This window comes from Pistacia vera, unplaced genomic scaffold, assembly GCF_008641045.1.
Source record: "Pistacia vera cultivar Batoury unplaced genomic scaffold, PisVer_v2 Contig259, whole genome shotgun sequence".
NCBI lineage: Eukaryota > Viridiplantae > Streptophyta > Magnoliopsida > Sapindales > Anacardiaceae > Pistacia > Pistacia vera.
The window spans coordinates 338,423-359,314 of NW_022196067.1; the positions used below are offsets into that span (position 1 = coordinate 338,423).

The 20,892-nt window shown below is 30.9% G+C and overlaps 2 protein-coding genes across 2 annotated transcripts; both read left to right on the forward strand.

The window, feature by feature from the left end:
- Positions 1–6,310: 6,310 nt before the first annotated feature.
- LOC116132712 (receptor-like protein 1) lies at positions 6,311–14,087 on the forward strand. The gene is made up of 13 exons (XM_031418380.1): positions 6,311–6,314; positions 6,716–6,871; positions 6,965–7,066; positions 9,576–9,713; positions 9,785–9,859; positions 10,483–10,641; positions 10,741–10,887; positions 11,354–11,500; positions 11,809–11,908; positions 12,462–12,892; positions 13,141–13,235; positions 13,285–13,803; positions 13,834–14,087. Exons 1-13 carry the CDS (start codon positions 6,311–6,313, stop codon positions 13,987–13,989), a joined length of 2,229 nt encoding a protein of 742 aa, XP_031274240.1. The 3' UTR covers positions 13,990–14,087.
- A 2,489-nt stretch (positions 14,088–16,576) lies between these two features.
- On the forward strand, positions 16,577–18,129 carry LOC116132664. Its single transcript, XM_031418332.1, has 3 exons — positions 16,577–17,191; positions 17,298–17,471; positions 17,557–18,129. The coding sequence occupies exons 1-3, from the start codon at positions 17,051–17,053 to the stop codon at positions 17,983–17,985; spliced, it is 744 nt and encodes a 247-aa protein (XP_031274192.1). The 5' UTR covers positions 16,577–17,050; the 3' UTR covers positions 17,986–18,129.
- The last annotated feature ends 2,763 nt before the right edge of the window (positions 18,130–20,892 follow it).

Consider the following 20,892-nt stretch of genomic DNA (forward strand, 5'->3'; position numbering starts at 1 on the left):
AAATTCAGTCACGGCAACGCCAAAGCAAATTCAGCTAGAAAAATTCACTCTAAGAAGTTGAAGACTATAAGGTAAAATTTAATGTTTCTTTTTTTACCAATTGATATTAAATGTTTATCTTGATGCTTAGATTGAGAGTTTATTAAAGTATTAATACATAAAATTTAGAGTATTTAAAAAAAGAAAAAAGAAAAACTTATTAATGAAAAAGACAAGGAAATCCAAACAGAAGTTGATGCCTCTTTGTATAAATAGCGTAGAAGTAGTTTGTTGTGAGTCACAAAGCTTGAGTGTATTAAGCGATGGATTGTAAGTGGTTTTGGGTGTTGTTAGTAATGATGTTGGTCTCTTTAGGAGAGAGGTGTTGGGAGGAAGAGAGAATTGCTCTCTTGCAACGTAAATATTTCTTCCCTGATCCTTATGGCTATCTTTACAATTGGCTGGAGAATTCAGAGTGTTGTAGATGGGAACGTGTTACATGTGACAACATCACTGGTAGAGTAATCAAACTCGATCTTACTCGTACAAGGGATTAGAATTTGAGAGAGTGGTATATAAATGCTTCTTTGTTTTCTGCCTTCTAACAGCTACAATCTCTTAAATTAAGTGACAACAATATAGCTGATTGTATTGAGAACGAAGTTCAATTGTCTTCCTTTCTTCAACTTAATTTATTTCTACATTTAGGTTCGTATTTAATTTCTTGTAAATGTATTTGCATCTAGCTAGTACCATATGATTTTAATAAACTTGAGGATTTCAACAATTTCACATTATTACAAATTCCTAAAAAATCTCTCATTTACTATTAAACTTGAGGATTTCAACATATTTTATGGAGTTGATAATTTTATGATTATTGATTTATGTTTTCAATATTTTTTGAATAATTTTGTGATACATTATATGATAATATGCATGAAGCAATTTATTCGCTTGAAAATGATTGAGTATTAGTAGGTTTCGAGAGGCTATCAAGGTTAAATAACTTGGAGAAATTGAATTTAAAAAGCAACAATTTCAACAACAGTATCTTATTATCTCTAGTTGGTATCTCCTCATTAAAGTATTTGAATCTAATTAGTAATAGATTTAAAGGAGTTATTAATATTAAAGGTAATAAGTTAGCTTCTCATTCTCTTAATTTCAACTATTTCTTTATGAATTTCTGGTAAACTAAACTTTTAAATTATGTATATGAAAGAGTTTAACCTTGTGAAATTGTTTAATCGGAGTTACATTCTTTAAAAGAGTTGTACATAAACTACAACGAGATTGACATTTGACCATTTTGTCAGCCCCAAAAGGTACTAAGTAATAATATTTGTGACATGATCTCAATTTACAGCTTCTTTGGAGAAAGAACAAGCTCTCGATCACAGCCACATAATTTTGTCCCAAACAAAATATCACAACCGTTAAAAACTGTCTCAATATTTATAAAACCAGCAAAAGCCCCACTCATTATCTCATGCCTGTCAGATTCAGTTTTGAAAACCAAGCCAGAAAAAAATGTTTCACCATAATTACTAGAACACCCACACAATTACCTACTTTTTTACGGGTTATGAACTAAACAATAAAGATTATTTTAGGAATGTATGTAAAATAGAGTAATAAGCCAAAAAGCAATCCGTATGAGACCTTCACGCTCCTTTGAAGAGAGTGGACAACACACATCACCAATTAAGATTGCAAAGCCATTTTTAAGGGTTGGAAATTCCCATTTTCACCTTGTTGGAAGATTTTTAATGAAATCAAATTGTAGAATTTAAGATTTTAAATTATTATAAATATATCTTAAAATTCTTCACTAGTTCATTTCCCTATAATAACATCTTATTCGGATATACAACTGAATAATTTGAATGGGTTTATTAATATTCAAGGTAATTTAGATAGCTTCTCATTCTCATAATTTCAACATTTTTTTTTTTTTTTTTGTGAATTTACGATACAATTGGACATTTTAGATTAAATATATGAAACATTTTAATCTTATGAAATTGTTTGACTATTAAAAACAAAAGAAAAAAAAAATTTAATGGAAAAGACAAGGAATCCAAACAAGTTGGTGCCTCTTTGTATAAATAGCGAGAAGTATTTGTTGTGAGTCACAACTGAGTGTATTAAGAGATGGATGTAAGTGGTTTTGGGTGTTGTTAGTAATGTGTTGGCTCTTTAGGAGAGGGTTGTTGGAGGAAGAGAGAACTGCTCTCTGCAACTAAACATTTCTTCCCTGATCCTTATGGCTATCTTTACAATTGGGTAAGAATTCAGAAGTTGTAGATGGGAACGTTCATCTTCCTCATCACGTTCCTCTTTGCAATGTTGTGATCTTCATCAAAATCTGTTCCTTCATCTTTATTAGGACTCTCAAGAGCCCTCTTCTCTTGCTCTTCTTCAACAAATCTGAATTACTCTTCTTCTCTCTCAAGCCTCCATTCTTCAACCTCTTCTCAGCTTCCACTTCAATGTCTCAACCAACTCCTTCACTGCCTTCTCCTTATTCCTCTTGTTCTTAATCAACGCTTCACTGATATCAGCTGGAGTCATCTCAGCTTTCTCAATAACCTCCTGCAAATCCATCAACATCCCACTTTCCAAATCACTTTCTTCATAATCCAATAATTCTTCAACAAAATCAACAATGCAGGGTAAGCACAGTAACTCATGTAAATATGCATATCCATTCTTCAGGATTACTCTTTCAGATTTGAATTTTACTCTTTCAGGATGATTGAATTTTACTGATATGGTCTGGTGGTGGTGATGGTGTGGTGGTGTTGGTGTTGGTGATGAAGGCAATAATAATAACTCGATTACTCTTTCAGGATTATTGATTTTACTGACGGATATGGTCATGTTGTGGGAGTGAAAGGATTTTTGTGTTACACTAATCACATTGAGAAGCTTGACCTGCATTGCTGAGAAGTGGAAGAATGATATGCATATTTACATGAGTTACTACAAATCCCTACAAAATCTCTCATTTACTATTAAATTTGAGGATTTCAACGTATTTTAGGAGTTGTTAATTTTATGATTATTGATTTATGTTTTCATATATTGTTTGAATGACTAAAACTTATTCAAAGTCTCCTAATAAGAACAAGTGTGCGATTGAGAATTGTATTGCAACTTGAAAAATCATTAAAGGAGCTCAAGTCGTGGTAATTGATTTTATGAAATTGATGAGCCAATAATTCTCGATCGTTTCTTTCATATACATCTTATCAATAAGTGTGGAGATTGTAATAAAACTTCCAAAAGAAAATAAATTTTGGTTACTTTGAAATTGATAAATCACTAAGAGGTCAAGCCGTGTTATATGGTTGCAATGTGTCATCACATCAGTTTTCTATCTTTTCAGATCTTTATTATATCATTCAGTATCATCTATAAAACAAACATTATTTTGTTTAGTGTTTAAATGTTATTATTTAACAAGTATGTCAGTATTGTAGTCATGCATACGTGCCTATTTAACGTGTTTGTTGTTGAATTTTATATTATTACAACAATAGATTTGTAACAAAAAAAATGTATAAATAGTACTTAACTTTTTTACGATAGATTTATAACAGTAAATAATAAACTTTTAGTATTGACTCCAAGTCTTCTGATTTCTGAAAACCAAGACAAAATGTTCATGGAAAATGTTCTAATGGAAAAAAAAGAGACAATTGTTGTATTAACATTGACTCAAAGTCTTTTGAAACACGGACCAAATAAGGATTGGAAAAATTGTACTAACTTCCAATGAATAAGAAAAGGGTTTGCTTTCATGAGAGTGATGCCTCTTGCATTATTGTTACGCTTCAAATTTGAGTTAAAGAAATATAATATAACGTAAATATTATAGTTAAGTTCAGAGAAAACTATTTCATTCTTTCTTTAATTCCTTCTTTAAAATAAATACTGTTATGGTGTTAAAAAGTTTAGCATTATCTTATTATTATTTTTCATCTTTCTCAGATTTTTGTTCTTTCAAACTTTTGGACTCAAAAAAAGATTGTAAATATCCACAAAAGATAAAAAAATGAAATTTGGCAGAGTGAATGACTTATTGCAGTCAATCGGATTGGGAATTTGATAAATATTTTTATAAAATTGGTAGTAAATCGTTTACTAATAATAAATATTCCTCCAAATTATTTTGTTGACTATTATAATTTTTTTTTCTCCATATCTACAATTTATGGGCATTATTTTTTTTCCCTCCAAATTGGTAACTTTTGATTGGGACTATTAAGAGGCAGAGTGAGGCTTTACTTTTGACGATCAAAGGGATAGGAAGCTAATTCAGGTGCTGGTAGGCTAGAAAAAACATTGGAGATTGGCCGAGAATGGAATTTTCGGTAGAAAATAAAAAAATAATTTCTATCGTAAATGACCCGTTTTGCCATAGCTTTTAATTGAGTAGCTTGACTTGGAAAATTAGCTTACTTGGAATGCCAACTTACATAAATTGACAAGTTGATTGAGCTGATTTGAGTTTTTACAATTTTATGGAAATATAAACGTTAATGATAGAATTTAAGGTGGGTTTGACTCCTCACTTAATAAGGTTTTATTGGGTGAGGAGTCAGACCCACATCAAATTCTATCATGGTGGTGTTATTTAACTTATAATTTTTTACTAAAATAGGTATTAAACATGAAACAAATAAAATAAAGATATATTGATTTAATGCAAATTATCTCTAAGAACAGAAAAATAAGCCAAATTATAATAATACCTGAATTTTGAAAACTATTCATTAATTACGACAAATATGAGAAGTGACATCATGGCATTTTTTTAATAAAAAATTTAAAATTAATAAATAAAAATAATAAATTTTATTGGTTTATCAATTCTAAAGGAGGAATTTAACCCCTTTTTCTCAGCTTTTTGTTTCTTTTCTTTTTCTTTAACTTTTTTTAACCAAATTTATCAAATGAATTTTATGGGATGATAACGATAGGTTAAAAAAAAAAATAAAACAAAAATGAAAAATACAATTATTTTTATTAATAACATTATTGAAAAATAATGACATTTTATGATAGACTTGTATTAGCAAAAAATAGACTTCTAAATAATTAATAGTAGCGAAAATTACAATTTTAATTTCAATCTATACAATTGAGATCTTATGAAATCACAACATATTCTTAATTGATTACAAGAGCGGGATTTTAAATATTATTGTAAAGCCCTTTATAGATTTGTTTTGTTATAGAAAAATGAAATTATTTAAATAACCCGTTTTGCCATAAGTGTTAACCAATTACATTGACTTGGAAAAGTGAACGTGACAACTAGTCAATGACAGCTAAAATTATAATCTTTAAAATAAGAAGGGAAAAAATTAATAAGAAAAACTATTTTTTATATTTTTAATTTATAATTTTGTTAATTTAGATAACATAAAACTAGAAGCTAAAATTTAATGTTTCTTTTTTAACCAATTGATATTAAATGTTTATCTTGATGCTTAGAGACTGACAGTTTATTAAAGTATTAATACATAAAATTTAGAGTATTAAAAAAAAAAAAAAAGAAAAAAAAATCTTATTAATGGAAAAGACAAGGAAATCCAAACATTAGTTGGTGCCTCTTTGTATAAATAGCGTAGAAGTAGTTTGTTGTGAGTCACAAAACTTGAGTGTATTAAGAGATGGATTGTAAGTGGTTTTGGGTGTTGTTAGTAATGATGTTGGTCTCTTTAGGAGAGGGTTGTTGGGAGGAAGAGAGAACTGCTCTCCTGCAACTTAAACATTTCTTCCCTGATCCTTATGGCTATCTTTACAATTGGGTAGAGAATTCAGAATGTTGTAGATGGGAACGTTCATCTTCCTCATCACGTTCCTTCTTGCAAGTGTTGTGATCTTCATCAAAATCTTTTCCTTCTTCTTTATTAGGACTCTCAAGAGCCCTCTTCTCTTGCTCTTCTTCCTCTTCTTCAACAAAATCTGAATTACTCTTCTTCTCTCTCAAGCCTCCATTCTTCAACCTCTTCTCAGCTCTCACCTTCAATGTCTCAACCAACTCCTTCACTGCCTTCTCCTTATTCCTCTTGTTCTTAATCAACGCTTCACTGATATCAGCTGGAGTCATCTCAGCTTTCTCAATAACCTCCTGCAAATCCATCAACATCCCACTTTCCAAATCACTTTCTTCATAATCCAAATAATTCTTCAACAAAATCAACAATGCAGGGTAAGCACAGTAACTCATGTAAATATGCATATCCATTCTTTCAGGATTACTCTTTCAGGATTATTGAATTTTACTCTTTCAGGATGATTGAATTTTACTGATATGGGTCTGGTGGTGGTGATGGTGGTGGTGGTGTTGGTGTTGGTGATGAAGGCAATAATAATAACTCGATTACTCTTTCAGGATTATTGAATTTTACTGACGGGATATGGTCATGTTGTGGGAGTGAAAGGATTTTTGTGTTTACAACTAATCACATTGAGAAGCTTGACCGTGCATTGCTGAGAAGTGGAAGAATGGATATGCATATTTACATGAGTTACTACAAATCCCTACAAAATCTCTCATTTACTATTAAATTTGAGGATTTCAACGTATTTTATGGAGTTGTTAATTTTATGATTATTGATTTATGTTTTCAATATATTGTGAATAATTTTGTGATACATTATATGATAATATGCATGAAGCAATTTATTCGCTTGAAAAATGATTGAGTATTTGTAGGTATTGAGAGGCTATCAAAATTGAGTAACTTGGAGGAATTGAATTTAGGAGGCAACAACTTCAACAACAGTATTTTATCATCTTTAGCTGGTGTCTCTTCATTAAAGCATTTGGATCTAAGTGGTAATAGATTCAAAGGAGTTGTTAATATTGAAGGTAATAAGCTCGCTTCTCATTTTCTTAATTTCAACTGTTTTTTTTTTTTTTAAAATTTTTGCTAACTGGACTTTTAAATTATGTATATGAAAGAGTTTAACATGGTGAAATTGTTTAATCTTTTTCTAAGATTACATTCTGTGAAAGAGTTGGACATGAGGTTGAATGAGATTGATCATTTTGTCAGCCCCAAAGGTAATAAGTAATAGTATTTGTGACATGATCACAATTTACAGCTTCTTTGGAGCAAATACAAGCTCTCGATTACAGCCACACAGTTTTCTCCCAAACAAAATATCACAACTGTTAAAAACTGCATCAATATTTATAAAACCAGTAAAAGCCCCACTCATTATCTCATGCCGCCAGATTCAGTTTTTAAAACCAGGCCAGCAGAAAATGTTTCACTATAATTACTAGAACACCCACGCAATTACCTACTTTTTTTACTTGTTATGCACTAAACAAGGAAGGTTATTTTAGGAATGTATGTGAAAGAAAATAATAAACCAAAGAGCACTCCATATGAAACTTTCACGCTCCTTTGAAAAGAGTGGACAGCACGCATCACCAATTAAGATGGCAAAGTCTTTTTAAGGGTTGAAAATTCCCATTTTCCCCTTGTTAGAAGATTTTTAATGAAATCAAATTGTAGAAATTAAGATTTTAAATTATTATAAATATATCTTAAAATTCTTCACTGGTTCACTTCCCTATAATAACATCTTATTCGGATATACAACTGAATAATTTGAATGGGTTTATTAATATTCAAGGTAATTTAGCTAGCTTCTCATTCTCATAATTTCAACTAATTTTTTCTTTTTTTTTTTTTTTGGTGAATTTACAATATAATTGGACTTTTTAGATTAAATATATGAAACATTTTAATCTTATAAAATGGTTTAACTATTTTCGGGTTTGAGTAACTTGGAGGTTATCCATTTGAGTTATAACAACCTCAAAAATAGCATATTATCTTCGTTGGCTGATCTTTTTTCATTAAAATCTTTGTATTTGATAAGTGTTGGTTTGGTTGGAACTGTTGATGTTCAAGGTAAGTTTGATAATGTTCCTCGTGTCTTTTTAATGATCAAATTTTAATTAAGTTTGTTTAATTTTTTCCCAGGATTACAATCCTTGAAAAACTTAAAGGAGCTAGACATGGGTCGGAATAGAATTGACAGATTTGTCAACTCTAAAAGTATTCAATTCATTCCATCAACATAGGCCCATAACCAAACTTAAGTAATAATATCTAATGACTTTATTTCCAACTCTCAAATTTCTAATACAAAGACACTATATTTGAGAATGTTATACTAAGTGATGCCCACAGCTATGGAAAATTATTTTTACATTATCATTTTCTAAAATTAAAATGAAAAATCAATTATTCTATTGTGTATTTGAAAATAGTTTTCATATTAATGAAATAGGTATAATTTGAATATTTAGTATTATCTTTAAAATAAAATGCATTTGACAATTTTAACTTGAAAATGTAGGGTAATTTTTTTTTTTTTTAAAAAAAGAAAATTTCTAAGTACTATAAATATTACTTTGAAAATTACGAAACTTAAATCTTGAGTTTAATTTTCTTTTTTTTTTAAAAGAAAAAAATTTTTGAATCTTGATTTTCAAATTGTCTAGCAAACAATTTTATTTTTATTTTTCTAAATTCGAAAAATACAATTATTTTTTATGAAAGAAAGACTAAAGTTAATTACTAGAAACCATTAAGACCACAGTCCGTTACTAAAGTTAATTAGAAAAATAGAATTCGTGAGGTTAATAATAATTCTTTTTATAAAAGAAAAAATTGTGTTTCATAAATCTTTATACTCTAAATTATATATAGGGTTACATTCCTTGAGAAAGTTGGACATAAACTATAATGAAATTGACCAATTTGTCAGGCCCAAAGCCAAAGGTAATGATGAAAAAATATATTCTAAAAAGTTTTTTGACGTTTTAGTTGGGATACTTTTAACTTTTGTGAGACTCTTATATAAAGGAATATCAAGAATAGTTTTGTTAAATTATTTTTAAAATAAAAATGAAAATTTTTTTTTCTTGTTAATGAATTTTGACATTATTAACTAAAAAATGTAGGGAAAAATGGATTTATCGTATTATGTAATTTTTTTTTTAATTTTCAAAATAAAATTCTTGAGTTCAATTTTTTTTTAAAAAAAAAATCTTCTGAATCTTGATTTTCAAATACACAGACTAGTTCTATTTTTAGGTTTTTAAATTGTAAAATAGAGAATGATTTGAAAGAAAGAAAAAATGAAGTTGTGATTGTTTTTATAATTTAATTAATCCAAACAAAAATTTTATATATGTATTTACTAATTTATCCTTATATTTATTAATGCAATTATATATAGCCATTATGTCATTATATAATAATTTTGTTTTAGTAATTACTATATTAATTGACGTTAAATATGGTTCTTGCATTAAAATACTTTATTTTAGGCCTCATTTAATTAACTGACGTAATAATTAAGGCAAGTATTAATACTTTATTTATGAATAATGTATATTATTTAAACATTAATTATAAGTTCATATTATAAAATTAATAGAAAATATAAACATATTATCTTAATATATAAATATATAAAAGTAATTTGGACTTTTTAAAATTAAATATATGAAAGTGTTTACTCTTGTAAAATTGTTTGACTATTTTCAGGTTTGAGCAACTTGAAGGTTATCAGTTTAAGTCATAACAACCTCAGCAATAGCATATTATCATCTTTGGGTGGTCTCTCTTCATTAAAATATCTGTATCTAGAAGACATTGGATTGAATGGAACTGTTGATGTTGAAGGTAAGTTTGATAAAATTCCTAATGTCTTCTTATGATCAATTTTTAATTAACTCTTATTCATTTTTTCCTAGGATTATGTTCCTTGAAAAACTTAGAGGAGTTGTACATAGATTGGAATAAGATTGACAAATTTGTCAACTCCAAAGGTATTCAATTCATTCCATCACTACAGGCCCATAACTAAACTCAAGTAATAATATTTAATCAATTTATTTTTAACTCTCAATTTTCTACCTGATTGTGTATTTGACAACAGTTTTGATATTAATGAAATATTAAATAAATATTAATGCTACAATAGGTATTATTTTACAAATTAAAAAAGATAATTCTTGAGTTTAATTTTCTTTTTTTTTTTAAGAAAAAAAAGTTCATCTAAATCTTGATATTCAAAACTGTCTAGCAAACAATTTTTTTTTTTTAAATTCGAAAAATAGAGAATTATTTTTATTAAGAGAAAGACTAAGGTTAATTTCTATAAACCATTAAGTCCATAAAGTTATTTGTATGTTTTTTAAGTTTTCTTTTTTTATTTTTTTTTCAAAAACGCATAACACAATTTTTGAGGTTAATACTAATTCTTTTTATAAAAGAAAAAATTGTGTTTCGTAAATCTTTGTACTCCAGCTAGTAAAAACATATTATATTATTTTATTTAATTTGCAAAATATGAGAATTGAGTTTTAGAAAAAAATAAATTCCTTTGTAAAATCCATTCCCTGCATTACGTTAAAGATTGTTAATTATAATTCAGTTTTTTAACTTACAGATTATAGAGGCTTGAAGAAGTTAAATGCCCTTTCTCTATATAGTGGTATTGAAACCACTGATGCAACCGTTTTTCTACAATCAACATTGAGATTGTTCCCATCCTTAAAGACACTTGACCTTTCGTGTAATAGTTTTAATCGAACAGTGATTACTCGAGGTAAGAAATAAGTTAAAGTTATGATGTTAAAACATAATTGTTGATAATTTGTCAATTACTTACCTAGCATCATTTAAATTTGTTGCACTATTTCAACAGAGTTGCATAATTTGACCACCTTGGAAGAATTGATCTTGGATTATTCTGAGCTCCACATAAGTTTTCTACAAACTGTTGCAACTTGCACTTTACTAAAACATTTATCAATGAGAGATTGTGAACTCAATTACATCTCACAAGTTCAAGGTAAATTCAAGATTAATTTCATTTGCATTAATTCATATATGTGGATCAAACACCTCTTGAAATTTTATATTCAAGTTAGATGTGGAAAAAATGAAATATTTACAAAAATGAAATCTAATATTAATTTCTATACGTACTGAAAATTAATTTTTCTTTTACTATAATATTCTAGATATGGGAATTCCATGAGATCAAATATTTATATTTTAATTGAGAAGGCTTTTAATTAGCCTTAAATGTTGGCAATAAAATATTGAAAATTGTGGGAACTTTCATCTTTTGGAATAGATTAGATTGAATTCATTTTAATCTTTAAAAGTAACAAAAATGATCAATAGAATGTGCAATTGAGCTTGATATTTTTTTTTTAATTTAATATTGTTTTTTAGTATGTATAGGTTTTATTAATTTCAAATTTTGGAACATTTGCTTATGGAAATTCACATACATTCATGTCAATGTGTAGGTTCTATTTATTTCAGAAATTTGAAAAGTCTGGACATGGAGCAAACTACTCTCAACCACAACTTTTCTCAAATCTTTAAACCGATAATTTCTCTTAAGAAATTATCATTGTCTTATTGCGGACTCAATGGCACATTATATGATCAAGGTTAGTAAATCAAATAAATATATATGCAATAAATAAATAAACATTTACTTAGTTCATGTATTCACTAGCATTAATAGATTACATTGAAATGAAAAAGTGACAAAAAAGATGATAATCATGTCCACCATAATAATAAACTATTCAAAAAATTAATGATGAGTTTAAAGTGATCACTATTAATTGATGAAACTGAAACAATAAATAGTGACAAAAAATGATATTAAAATCATGCCTACCATAATAAGATATTTGATGTAAATGTTTATGAATTATATATGTTAATAATTAAATAACATGTTTTATTTCAGGCTTGTGTGAGATGGTGCATTTGCAACAGTTGAATATTGACAATAATGATTTGTGGGGTCCCTTACCTCCATGTTTGGCAAATTTGACTTCACTTAAGCAGTTAGATATTTCTTCCAATCAAATTACGGGAAACATCTCCTCATCTTCCCTTAAGGATCTACCATCTACCCAAGTCCTTAACATTTCAAACAATTAGTTGCAAGTCCCAATATCACTCAATTCATTTTTTAACCTTTCAAACCTCAAAAGATTTCAGGAGTGAAAATAATCAAATATATGTTGAAACCATGTCATATTCTTTGACCCCAAAATTCCAATTAAATTCCATCACGTTGTCTGGTTGTAGAAATGTTGGCACTTTTCCCAAATTTCTTTACCATCAACATGACCTACAAAATATTGATCTCTCCCACATGAACTTGAGTGGAGAATTTCTGTATTGGTTGTTGTCCAACAATACCCAGCTAGAAACACTTTTGCTAGTTAATAATTCTCTTTCAGGAACTTTCCCATTGCCATCTCAATCCCATTTGCATTTAGAAAGCTTATACATCTCCATCAATTTCTTTCATGGCCAAATTCCAATAGAGATTGGTGCAAAACTACCAAAGCTATTTTATTTCAACATTTCTGGAAATTCTTTCAATTGTAGCATTCCATCTTCTTTTGGTAATATGAGCTCCTTGCAAGTTTTGGACTTATCAAAAAATGAGTTGGCAGGCGGAATACCTAAGCACTTGGCCATAGGGTGCTTCTCACTGGAAAAATTGGTGTTATCAAACAACAAGTTGCAAGGTCATATATTCTTTAATAATATGAACTTGATAAATTTAGAAGAATTACAACTGGATGGTAGTCATTTTAGTGGAGAGATCCCAAAAAGCTTGTTAAATTGCAATTCTTTAGAAGTATTGTATCTCAATGATAACCATCTCTCAGGCAAGATCCCAAGATGGATTGGAAATCTATCAATTTTAGGAGTTATTGCAATGTCAAATAATGAACTTGAAGGTCCAATTCCAAAAGAACTATGTCAAATTGATGATCTTCAAATTTTGGACATTTCAAATAACAATATCTATGGTAAATTTCCATCTTGTTTTAAATTTTCAAGAATCAAGCAAGTTCAATTGTCAAGAAATAGATTGCAAGGACAACTAAAAGATGCTTTCTACATTAATAGTTCTCAGTTGGTGGTCTTAGATCTTAGCTATAATCACTTCAGAGGGAATATTCCAAGTTGGATTGCAAACTCTCTTCTTTAGGTTACCTTATCTTAGGTAACAATCATCTTGAAGATGAATTACCTACTCAATTGTGCAATTTGACAGAACTACGCTTGCTAGATCTCTCTCAAAACAGTCTCTATGGTAAAATTCCCTCTTGCTTGGATTTCACTGCCCTACATGAAGAAAATGGGAATGAGGCAACTATAACTTCTGCTCTTATGGATATAAAAATTATATTTTTTTTAGGGGATAATCCATTCGGAAGTGAAGAATCCATACAGTTCACAACAAAAAAGTATATCCTACTCCTACAAGGGAAGAATCCTCACATCTATGTCTGGAATTGATCTTTCTTGTAATAAATTATTCGGTGAAATTCCTGATCAAATCGGAAACCTAACCGCAATTCACGCTCTTAATCTTTCTCATAATAATTTGACAGGATCAATCCCAATAACATTCTTAAATCTCAAACAAATTGAGAGCTTGGATCTTTCTTACAACGATTTGAATGGAAAAATTCCTTCAAATCTAGTAGAGATATACACATTGTTTGTTTTCAGTGTGGCACACAATAATTTATCAGGAAAAACACCTGAAAGGATTAACCAATTAGCAACTTTTGAAGAAGGTAGCTATTTAGGAAACCCTTTTCTTTGTGGACTGCCTTTGAACAAAAGTTGCAACCCAGTGGAATCACCATCATTGACACCTGGAGCTTCAGCAGACAACAAAGAAGATGATAATGATTTTGTTGACATGGACATCTTCTATATCACTTTCGTGGTGATGGACATCTTCTATATCACTTTCGTGGTGACCTACATAGTTGTGCTTTTAGTGATTGTTGGAATTTTGTATGTGAATCCTTACTGGAGACGAACACGGTTTTATCTTGTGGAGAAATTGATAATCTCCTGTTACTACTTTGTTATTGACCATCTTCCATAATTTCGTGGTTGAATTATGATTGTAATATTACATGTATGTCAATTTTTTCTTTTTCAATAATATGTATTTTCTTTAAGTCAAATGATGAAATAAATCTATTGAACCATTAAACAAAGTTCTAAACTTATATAATTTGAAAATATTTCATATGCGTTAATTTTTTTTATTAAAATTATGGAACACTTTTTTTCTCTCGAATTGCTATGATATTCTAATTAGAAATATATTAAATATTAATGGAAGTTAATGAAAAACTATATTCAATATCTAAATTATATTACATATAATTAGAAGTAGCTACGGAGGAAATCATTTTTCTTTGTGGACTACCATTGGCACCAAAAGTTTCATAAGATAATAGTAAATTTGTTGACATATACATTTTCTATATAATTTTTTTAATAAAAAATACTTTGAAATATTTCAAAAGTTTATCCACAATTTATTCCCAAATTGCTATGATATTCTAATTATTAACGTAGTAAAGATTTTTAAAATTAAATGAAATAATATATTCACTATCTTTATTATTATTGTACATTAATAATAATAATAATAACGCCAATTCAAGTGGACCGTTTTCATCTCAAGAATTTAATTCCAATCGAGTCGGGAAAAAAAAAAAAATAGACTATCGAATCGATCTAAAAGGTCCCAAAATATCAATATCATTACATTTACACCCAAAAGTAGTAAAAATCCCCAAGTCTCAACCAAAAGAAAAATGACATGTTACCCCACCGAGTAGGGTTTAATGCTCCTTCCTTTCGCTTAATCCCTTCTCTTTCGCAGAAGCCGAAACAGCTCTGCTCTGCTTTTTACAACACCCACCCTAATTTCCAATCTTCTTTACCCCAGTTATCAATTCAATTCAATTTTAATCCCAAAGTCAAATATTTTCATTCATTTTCAAGTGATGGAGAATATGATTACTGAAGTTCAAGTGGAAGTGGCGGGCGGGTATTCGGATCCTGGAGCCGGATCCTTTTCTGGGTTATAAAGAAGGATCGAGTTTCATCCGGCTAGAAAAGTCTTTAGTGGGCTTAGTAATGGTGGTGACAATGGGATTTTAAATTGGAGACACTGAATCCAAGTGGGTCGGAGCAGAAGAAAGCTAGGACGGGTCAAGGACAGGGTCCGAGTGGCGGGTCGGGGAAGAAAGTTGATGGGTCGGAGTTTTGGGATTGTGGGTTGGAACCTGAGCTGAGTTTTGGGATGACTTTTCGGAGAATTGTGAGTGTTTTTAGTGTTTAAGATTGCTTTTTTTTTTTTTTTTTTTTTTTTTTTTTTTTTTTTTTTTAATTCTATGGCTTTGAATGAGTTTTTTCTGTTTTGATAATTTGTTGGAATTCGATCGTTTCGTTGTAGTTTGATTTAGTTCTGTTGAAGGGCAATTGGTATGTTACAGGGAGTGAAATCCCGTTAGGTAACAGTAATTTATGAGTATTTGTTAGTTTCATGGTTTTATTTGAGGGAATTGCTATGTTGCGGAGTAAAATTGTAGTATAGTTACTGGAATTAATGGTTTTGGTAGTCCTATGTCTTACAAATGTAATGAAATAATCGAATACGATGTACATGATATTTGTATTATTTTGGATTGATGTATGCTGCCATAGTTTAAGATATGTAAATTTGGTTATCAGTTGGTGATTTCAGCTCAAAGACTTGATTTAGCTGAATTGGCATTTCGAATAAATTTGGTGTCAATTTTTTCAATGGCAAATGTTATGACTCTTTTTAGTAATAGCTGTGAGAACTTGGTTTTGTGTTGAACCTAAACTTATCTATATGATATGTATGACTTACAGGTGCTGGTCTTGAAAATCTTGGAAATACTTGTTTTCTCAATTCAGTGCTAGTGTCTGACATTACAGAGCCTTTAGCGGCATACTTGCAGAGTGAACAGCATCGAAATTCTTGTAAGTGGCTTCATTTCTGATCAATCCTTTCTTTTTTGCTTTTTATCTCCATGAACACAATAATATAGGCATGCAGATTTCTGAATCATTCATGTGTCTGCTGTACTTTTATTTCTTATGATGGGTTAAGAAGCAATTAGCTTTGATATCGATCTCTCATGGATATGTAGTTGCTTCATTGAAATAAAGTTCAAAGACTTCCATATTTGTTTCAAGTTTTGTGGTTTATGTACTGTCACTGTGAGTGTGATTTAATTTTTGGATACAAGTAATTAGATATGGCTGGTTAGATGAGCACATAATAAGTCGCCACTTTCAGTGGAGGTTTAAAGATTTTTTTTAATCCATTCTACTCACTACAATTTAGGATATCCTTGCGTATTATTTGATTGGTATTAAGTTGTGTAAATAGCCGAAGAAAATCTATGGTTTATAGGCCTTGTGTTAAAATATTAAGCATGATGATGATACTTTTTCTTAATCCCTTGTTATGTTTGTGGGTAGAGGTAAAGACTCCAATTGTGAGACTGGGTCTGTGATGGCCAGAACCATATTTTGCATTCTTAGCTCTTGCTTGTTAACAGAATGTATTATAAGGAGCTCTTTATTAAGGATGGGATTGCTTGTATTGGTTTTGAAGAATTAGTGTCTAATTACTTACCTATTTCCTGTAACAGTTGTCCAAGTCAATGAGAGGTCTGTTTTAGAGCAGAAGGCTTACATGCTGTTTTATGTTCGTGATAGAAGAAATTGCTCCTAAAAAACCCATTGATGTTGTTCAGAGAGACTTGAAAGCCATGTCAATGGAATAAACCATCTCTCATTTTGAGCCAACAGTCAAAGAACACCTTCAAAGCTCTCGAATTGAGAATGGAGTATGTGGGGCAGACTCTTCTTCTGTGAAACAAAAGAATGCTGTAAATGGTGGGCTGTCAAAGGAGGCCATCTGAAGGAAGCATCCAGTCAGCCAGGGAGGATACCAATGCAAAGCTCAGTACCAAAAAGGAGCCCGTGTTGGAAACTTTTCAAGTCACCATTACAGAAAGACCCATCAGTGGGCTGCCTTTTCCAAATCTGGGTCAAGGAAAAAGCTTGCAGCCATCTGCTTCATCTTTGAATAGCAATGGAGGCATCCCAATATGAAAATAACACTACTATTGCTACCAAAGAGAAGCAAATTTAAGAATAATTTGGGGGTCTCGGTGACTGTATCATCCAACTGCAATGGGCACCAAAACTCTGCCTCTAACAAGATTCTCACAACTGAGACCTCACAGAAGGTAACTGGTTGTTTCTTTGCAGCTTGGACCCCTGGTGTCCATCTGTTTGCCAATGGGTGGAATTTAATCCTTATTTCTACAATTGTAAATGCATCTGTGCATTCAGATTAATGGTGTTTCGAATGCTGGGGCATCAATTAATACTCCTTCCCGAGATTCCAGTGATAAATCACTGGAGCGGGTTTCAAATATGGCTCAATCTGGGGGCTCCAGTGACAAAATGTTAGAGAAAGCAGATCCTATAAAATCAGCCAAGGAGCCAAGCTGTGAGGAAACTCAGGTGATTTCTATATATGTGTATTTATTGGATAAATTCCAATGAGATGTAGTATAGACTATTGAGTTGTTTCTCTTTTCATTCCCAGGTTGGAAATAAGCTTTATGATAGTGTTGCTGGTACTTCAGCAGAGGAAAATGTTGGTGATAATGGTCAAACACCCGCGTCAATGATGGCAAATGAACCTTTACACGCAAAAGCTCCTGATTGTGCATCCCAAAGGAAATTGAAGAAGAAGAAGCTTCTTAAGTGTAGGATTAATTCCATGCCTATTGGCTTAAAATTTTTCAAGGCATCCTTAGGTTTACGCAAGAAAAAGAAACACAAAAGGAGCAAACGCTGCACTGTAGATCTCCAGAATCTCAGTAAAGAACTCTTATTGGATAAAGATTCTTGTCTTTCATCGGACCTTGGTCCATCTACATCCGAGAAATGTGGTACCAGTTCCAGAAGTACCTGGAAGTACCCAATGGAACTGCTAAAAAGAATGGCAAAATGTGTAATGGTGATTCGTTGATGAATGGTGTGGATCGAGAATTAACAGAGAGAATTTGTCAGAATTATGGGGTTATAGAAGCACGTTTTGCTTTGATATCGATCTCTCACTGATATGTAGTTGCTTCATTGAAAATAAAGTTCAAAGACTTCCATAGTTGTTTCAGAAGGTTTTGTGGTTTATGTATTGTCACTGTGAGTGGGATTTAATTTTTAGATACAAGTAATTAGGATAATGGCTGGTTGAGATGAGCACATTTAATAAGTTGCCACTTTCAGTGGAGGTTTAAAGGTTTTTTCTTATCCATTCTATTCGCTACAGATTAGGATGATCATTGCGTAGTATATTTGATTGGTATTAAGTAGTGTAAATAGCCGAAGAAAATCTATGGTTTATAGGGCTCGTGTTAAAATATATAAGCATGATGATGATACCTTTTCTTAATCCCTTATGTTTTTGAATTTTCATGCAAGCATGCATGATATTGATTTTAAAATGACAGGAGGATGTGCATGAATACATGGTGAACTTGCTGGAATCAATGCATAAGTGTTGCTTACCCTCAGGAGTGCCAAGTGAATCCCCGAGTGCTTATGAGAAGAGTTTGGTACACAAGATCTTTGGTGGTCGTCTACGTAGTCAGGTAGTTATCAATTGATTAATTTTTTATTATTGTTATTATTGCTTCTAGGTGGTTTGGTTACTAAGTGAGAAGGTGGTCATGAGAAACTGTGGGAAAGCTTAGATTACATGGGGAATTATGAGATTTCAACATTGGATGCTTCTATTACATTTTGAATGGTTTCTTATTACTTGTGCAGGTCAAATGCATGCAATGTTCTTACTGCTCCAACAAATTTGATCCCTTCCTAGATTAAAGTCCTGAAATACATAAGGCGGATTCTGTGCATAAAGCCCTTACAAACTTCACTGCTGCGGAGCTGTTAGATGGAGGGGAGAGGCAGTACCAGTGCTAACGATGCAAGCAGAAAGTTAGGGCTCTCCATCTAAAACGGTTTCGTTCACATAATTTCTCTAGTAATTGTTGTCTCATTTTAATTAACTGTGCATGTACGTATTCTGTCTGTACATCGCAAAGGGCAGTTTTATGTTTCGGTGCTGATCTTCAATCACTGATTTATGAAGGTCATATTTCTGGGTTTTGTGCCTTGTGTGCCATTCAGAAACATGTTAGCCGTGCTCTGCAAGCGCCTGGGAGAATACTAGCACCAAAGGATCTTGTCTTAAAATTGCTATGTATCCTTGCTAAGTCTTATGTGTTCTATTTCCTGTATGTTCAATGGCAGTGATTTTCTTCAGATGCATCTCTTAGAATTTGGAATCCTTGACCATTCATTAGGCATATCTCGAAACTTTAGAAGTTGAAGACATGAGGATGCGCATGAATACATGGTGAACTTGCCGGAATCAGTGCATAAGTGTTGCTTACCCTCAGGAGTGCCAAGTTTTAATAGCTTAAAACCACTTGTATTAATAGATTATATTGAAATGAAAAAGTGACAAAAAAGATAATAAACGATTTAAAGAATAAATGATGAGTTTAAAGTGATCACTTTGTATTAATTGATGAAATTGAAATAATAAATAGTGACAAAAAAAAGATATTAAAATCATGCCTATCTTAGTAAGAAATTTGATTTACTAATATTTTATGTAAATGTTTATGAATTATATATGTTAATAATTAAATGACATGTTTCATGAGATGGCCCCTTACCTCCATGTTTGGCAAATTGACTTCACTTCAACTACTTAGATATTCCTTCCAATCAAATCACTGGAAACATCTCCTCATCTCCCCTTAAGGATCTACCATCCATCAAAGTCCTTTACATTTCAAACTTCAAATATTTCAAGAGTGGAAATAACCAAATATATGTTGAAACCATGTCATATTCTTTGACCCCAAAATTTCAATTAAATTCCATCATGTTGTCTGGTTGTGGAAATGTTGTCATTTTTCCCAAATTTCTTTACCATCAACATGACTTGGAACAAGTTCAACTCTCTCACATTAACTTTGGTGGAGAATTTCTGTATTGGTTGTTCTACAACAATACCCAGCTAGAAACACTTTGTCTGGTTAATAATTCTCTTTTAGGAACTTTCCTATTGCCATTTCAGACCAACATGCATTTAAAAGTATTAAATATCTCCGTCAATTTCTTTCATGGCCAAATTCCAATGGAGATTGGTGCAAAACTACCAAAGCTAATACAATCAAACATTTCTATAAATATTTTCAATGGTACGCATTCCATCTTCTTTTGGTAATATGAGCTCCTTGAAATTTCTGGACTTATCAAGCAATAAGTTGGCTGGCGGAATACCTGAGCACTTGGCCATACGGTGCTTCTTACTACAGCTATTAGTGTTATCAAACAACAATTTGCAAGGTCATATCTTATCTCTAATAATATGAACTTGACAAATTTAGTAACATTACAATTGGAAGGTAATCATTTTAGTAGAGAGATCCCAAAAAGCTTGCTGAATTGCTATTCTTTAATAGTATTGTATCTCAATGATAAACATGTCTAAGGCAAGATCCCAAGATGGTTTGGAAATCTATCAACTTTAGAGGTTATTGTAATGTCAAATAATGAATTTGAAGGTCTAATTCCGAAAGAACTAAGTCAACTTGATGATCTTGAAATTTTGGACCTTTCAGACAGTAATATCTCTGGAAGTTTTCCATCTTGTTTCAGCCCTTCAGGAATCAAGCAAGTTCACTTGTCAAGTAATAGATTGCAAGGACAGTTGAAAGATGCTTTCTACATTAATAGTTCTCAGTTGGTGCTCTTAGATCTTAGCTATAACCACTTCTAAGGGAATATTCCAAGTTGGATTGGCAAACTCTCTTCTTTAGGTTACCTTATCTTAAGTAACGATCATCTCAAAGGTAAA

Excerpts from the sequence above, each read along its gene's own strand:
- LOC116132712 (XM_031418380.1), top strand. Across the intron at positions 9,714-9,784 it reads TGGAACTGTTGATGTTGAAG|GATTATGTTCCTTGAAAAAC; the intron begins GTAAGTTTGATA and ends ATTTTTTCCTAG. Across the intron at positions 11,909-12,461 it reads AATTTGACTTCACTTAAGCA|CATTCCATCTTCTTTTGGTA; the intron begins GTTAGATATTTC and ends TTTCAATTGTAG.
- LOC116132664 (XM_031418332.1), top strand. The coding sequence starts at position 17,051 with ATGAAAATAACACTACTATTGCTACCAAAGAGAAGCAAATTTAAGAAT. Across the intron at positions 17,192-17,297 it reads CAACTGAGACCTCACAGAAG|ATTAATGGTGTTTCGAATGC; the intron begins GTAACTGGTTGT and ends CTGTGCATTCAG. Across the intron at positions 17,472-17,556 it reads CAAGCTGTGAGGAAACTCAG|GTTGGAAATAAGCTTTATGA; the intron begins GTGATTTCTATA and ends TTTCATTCCCAG.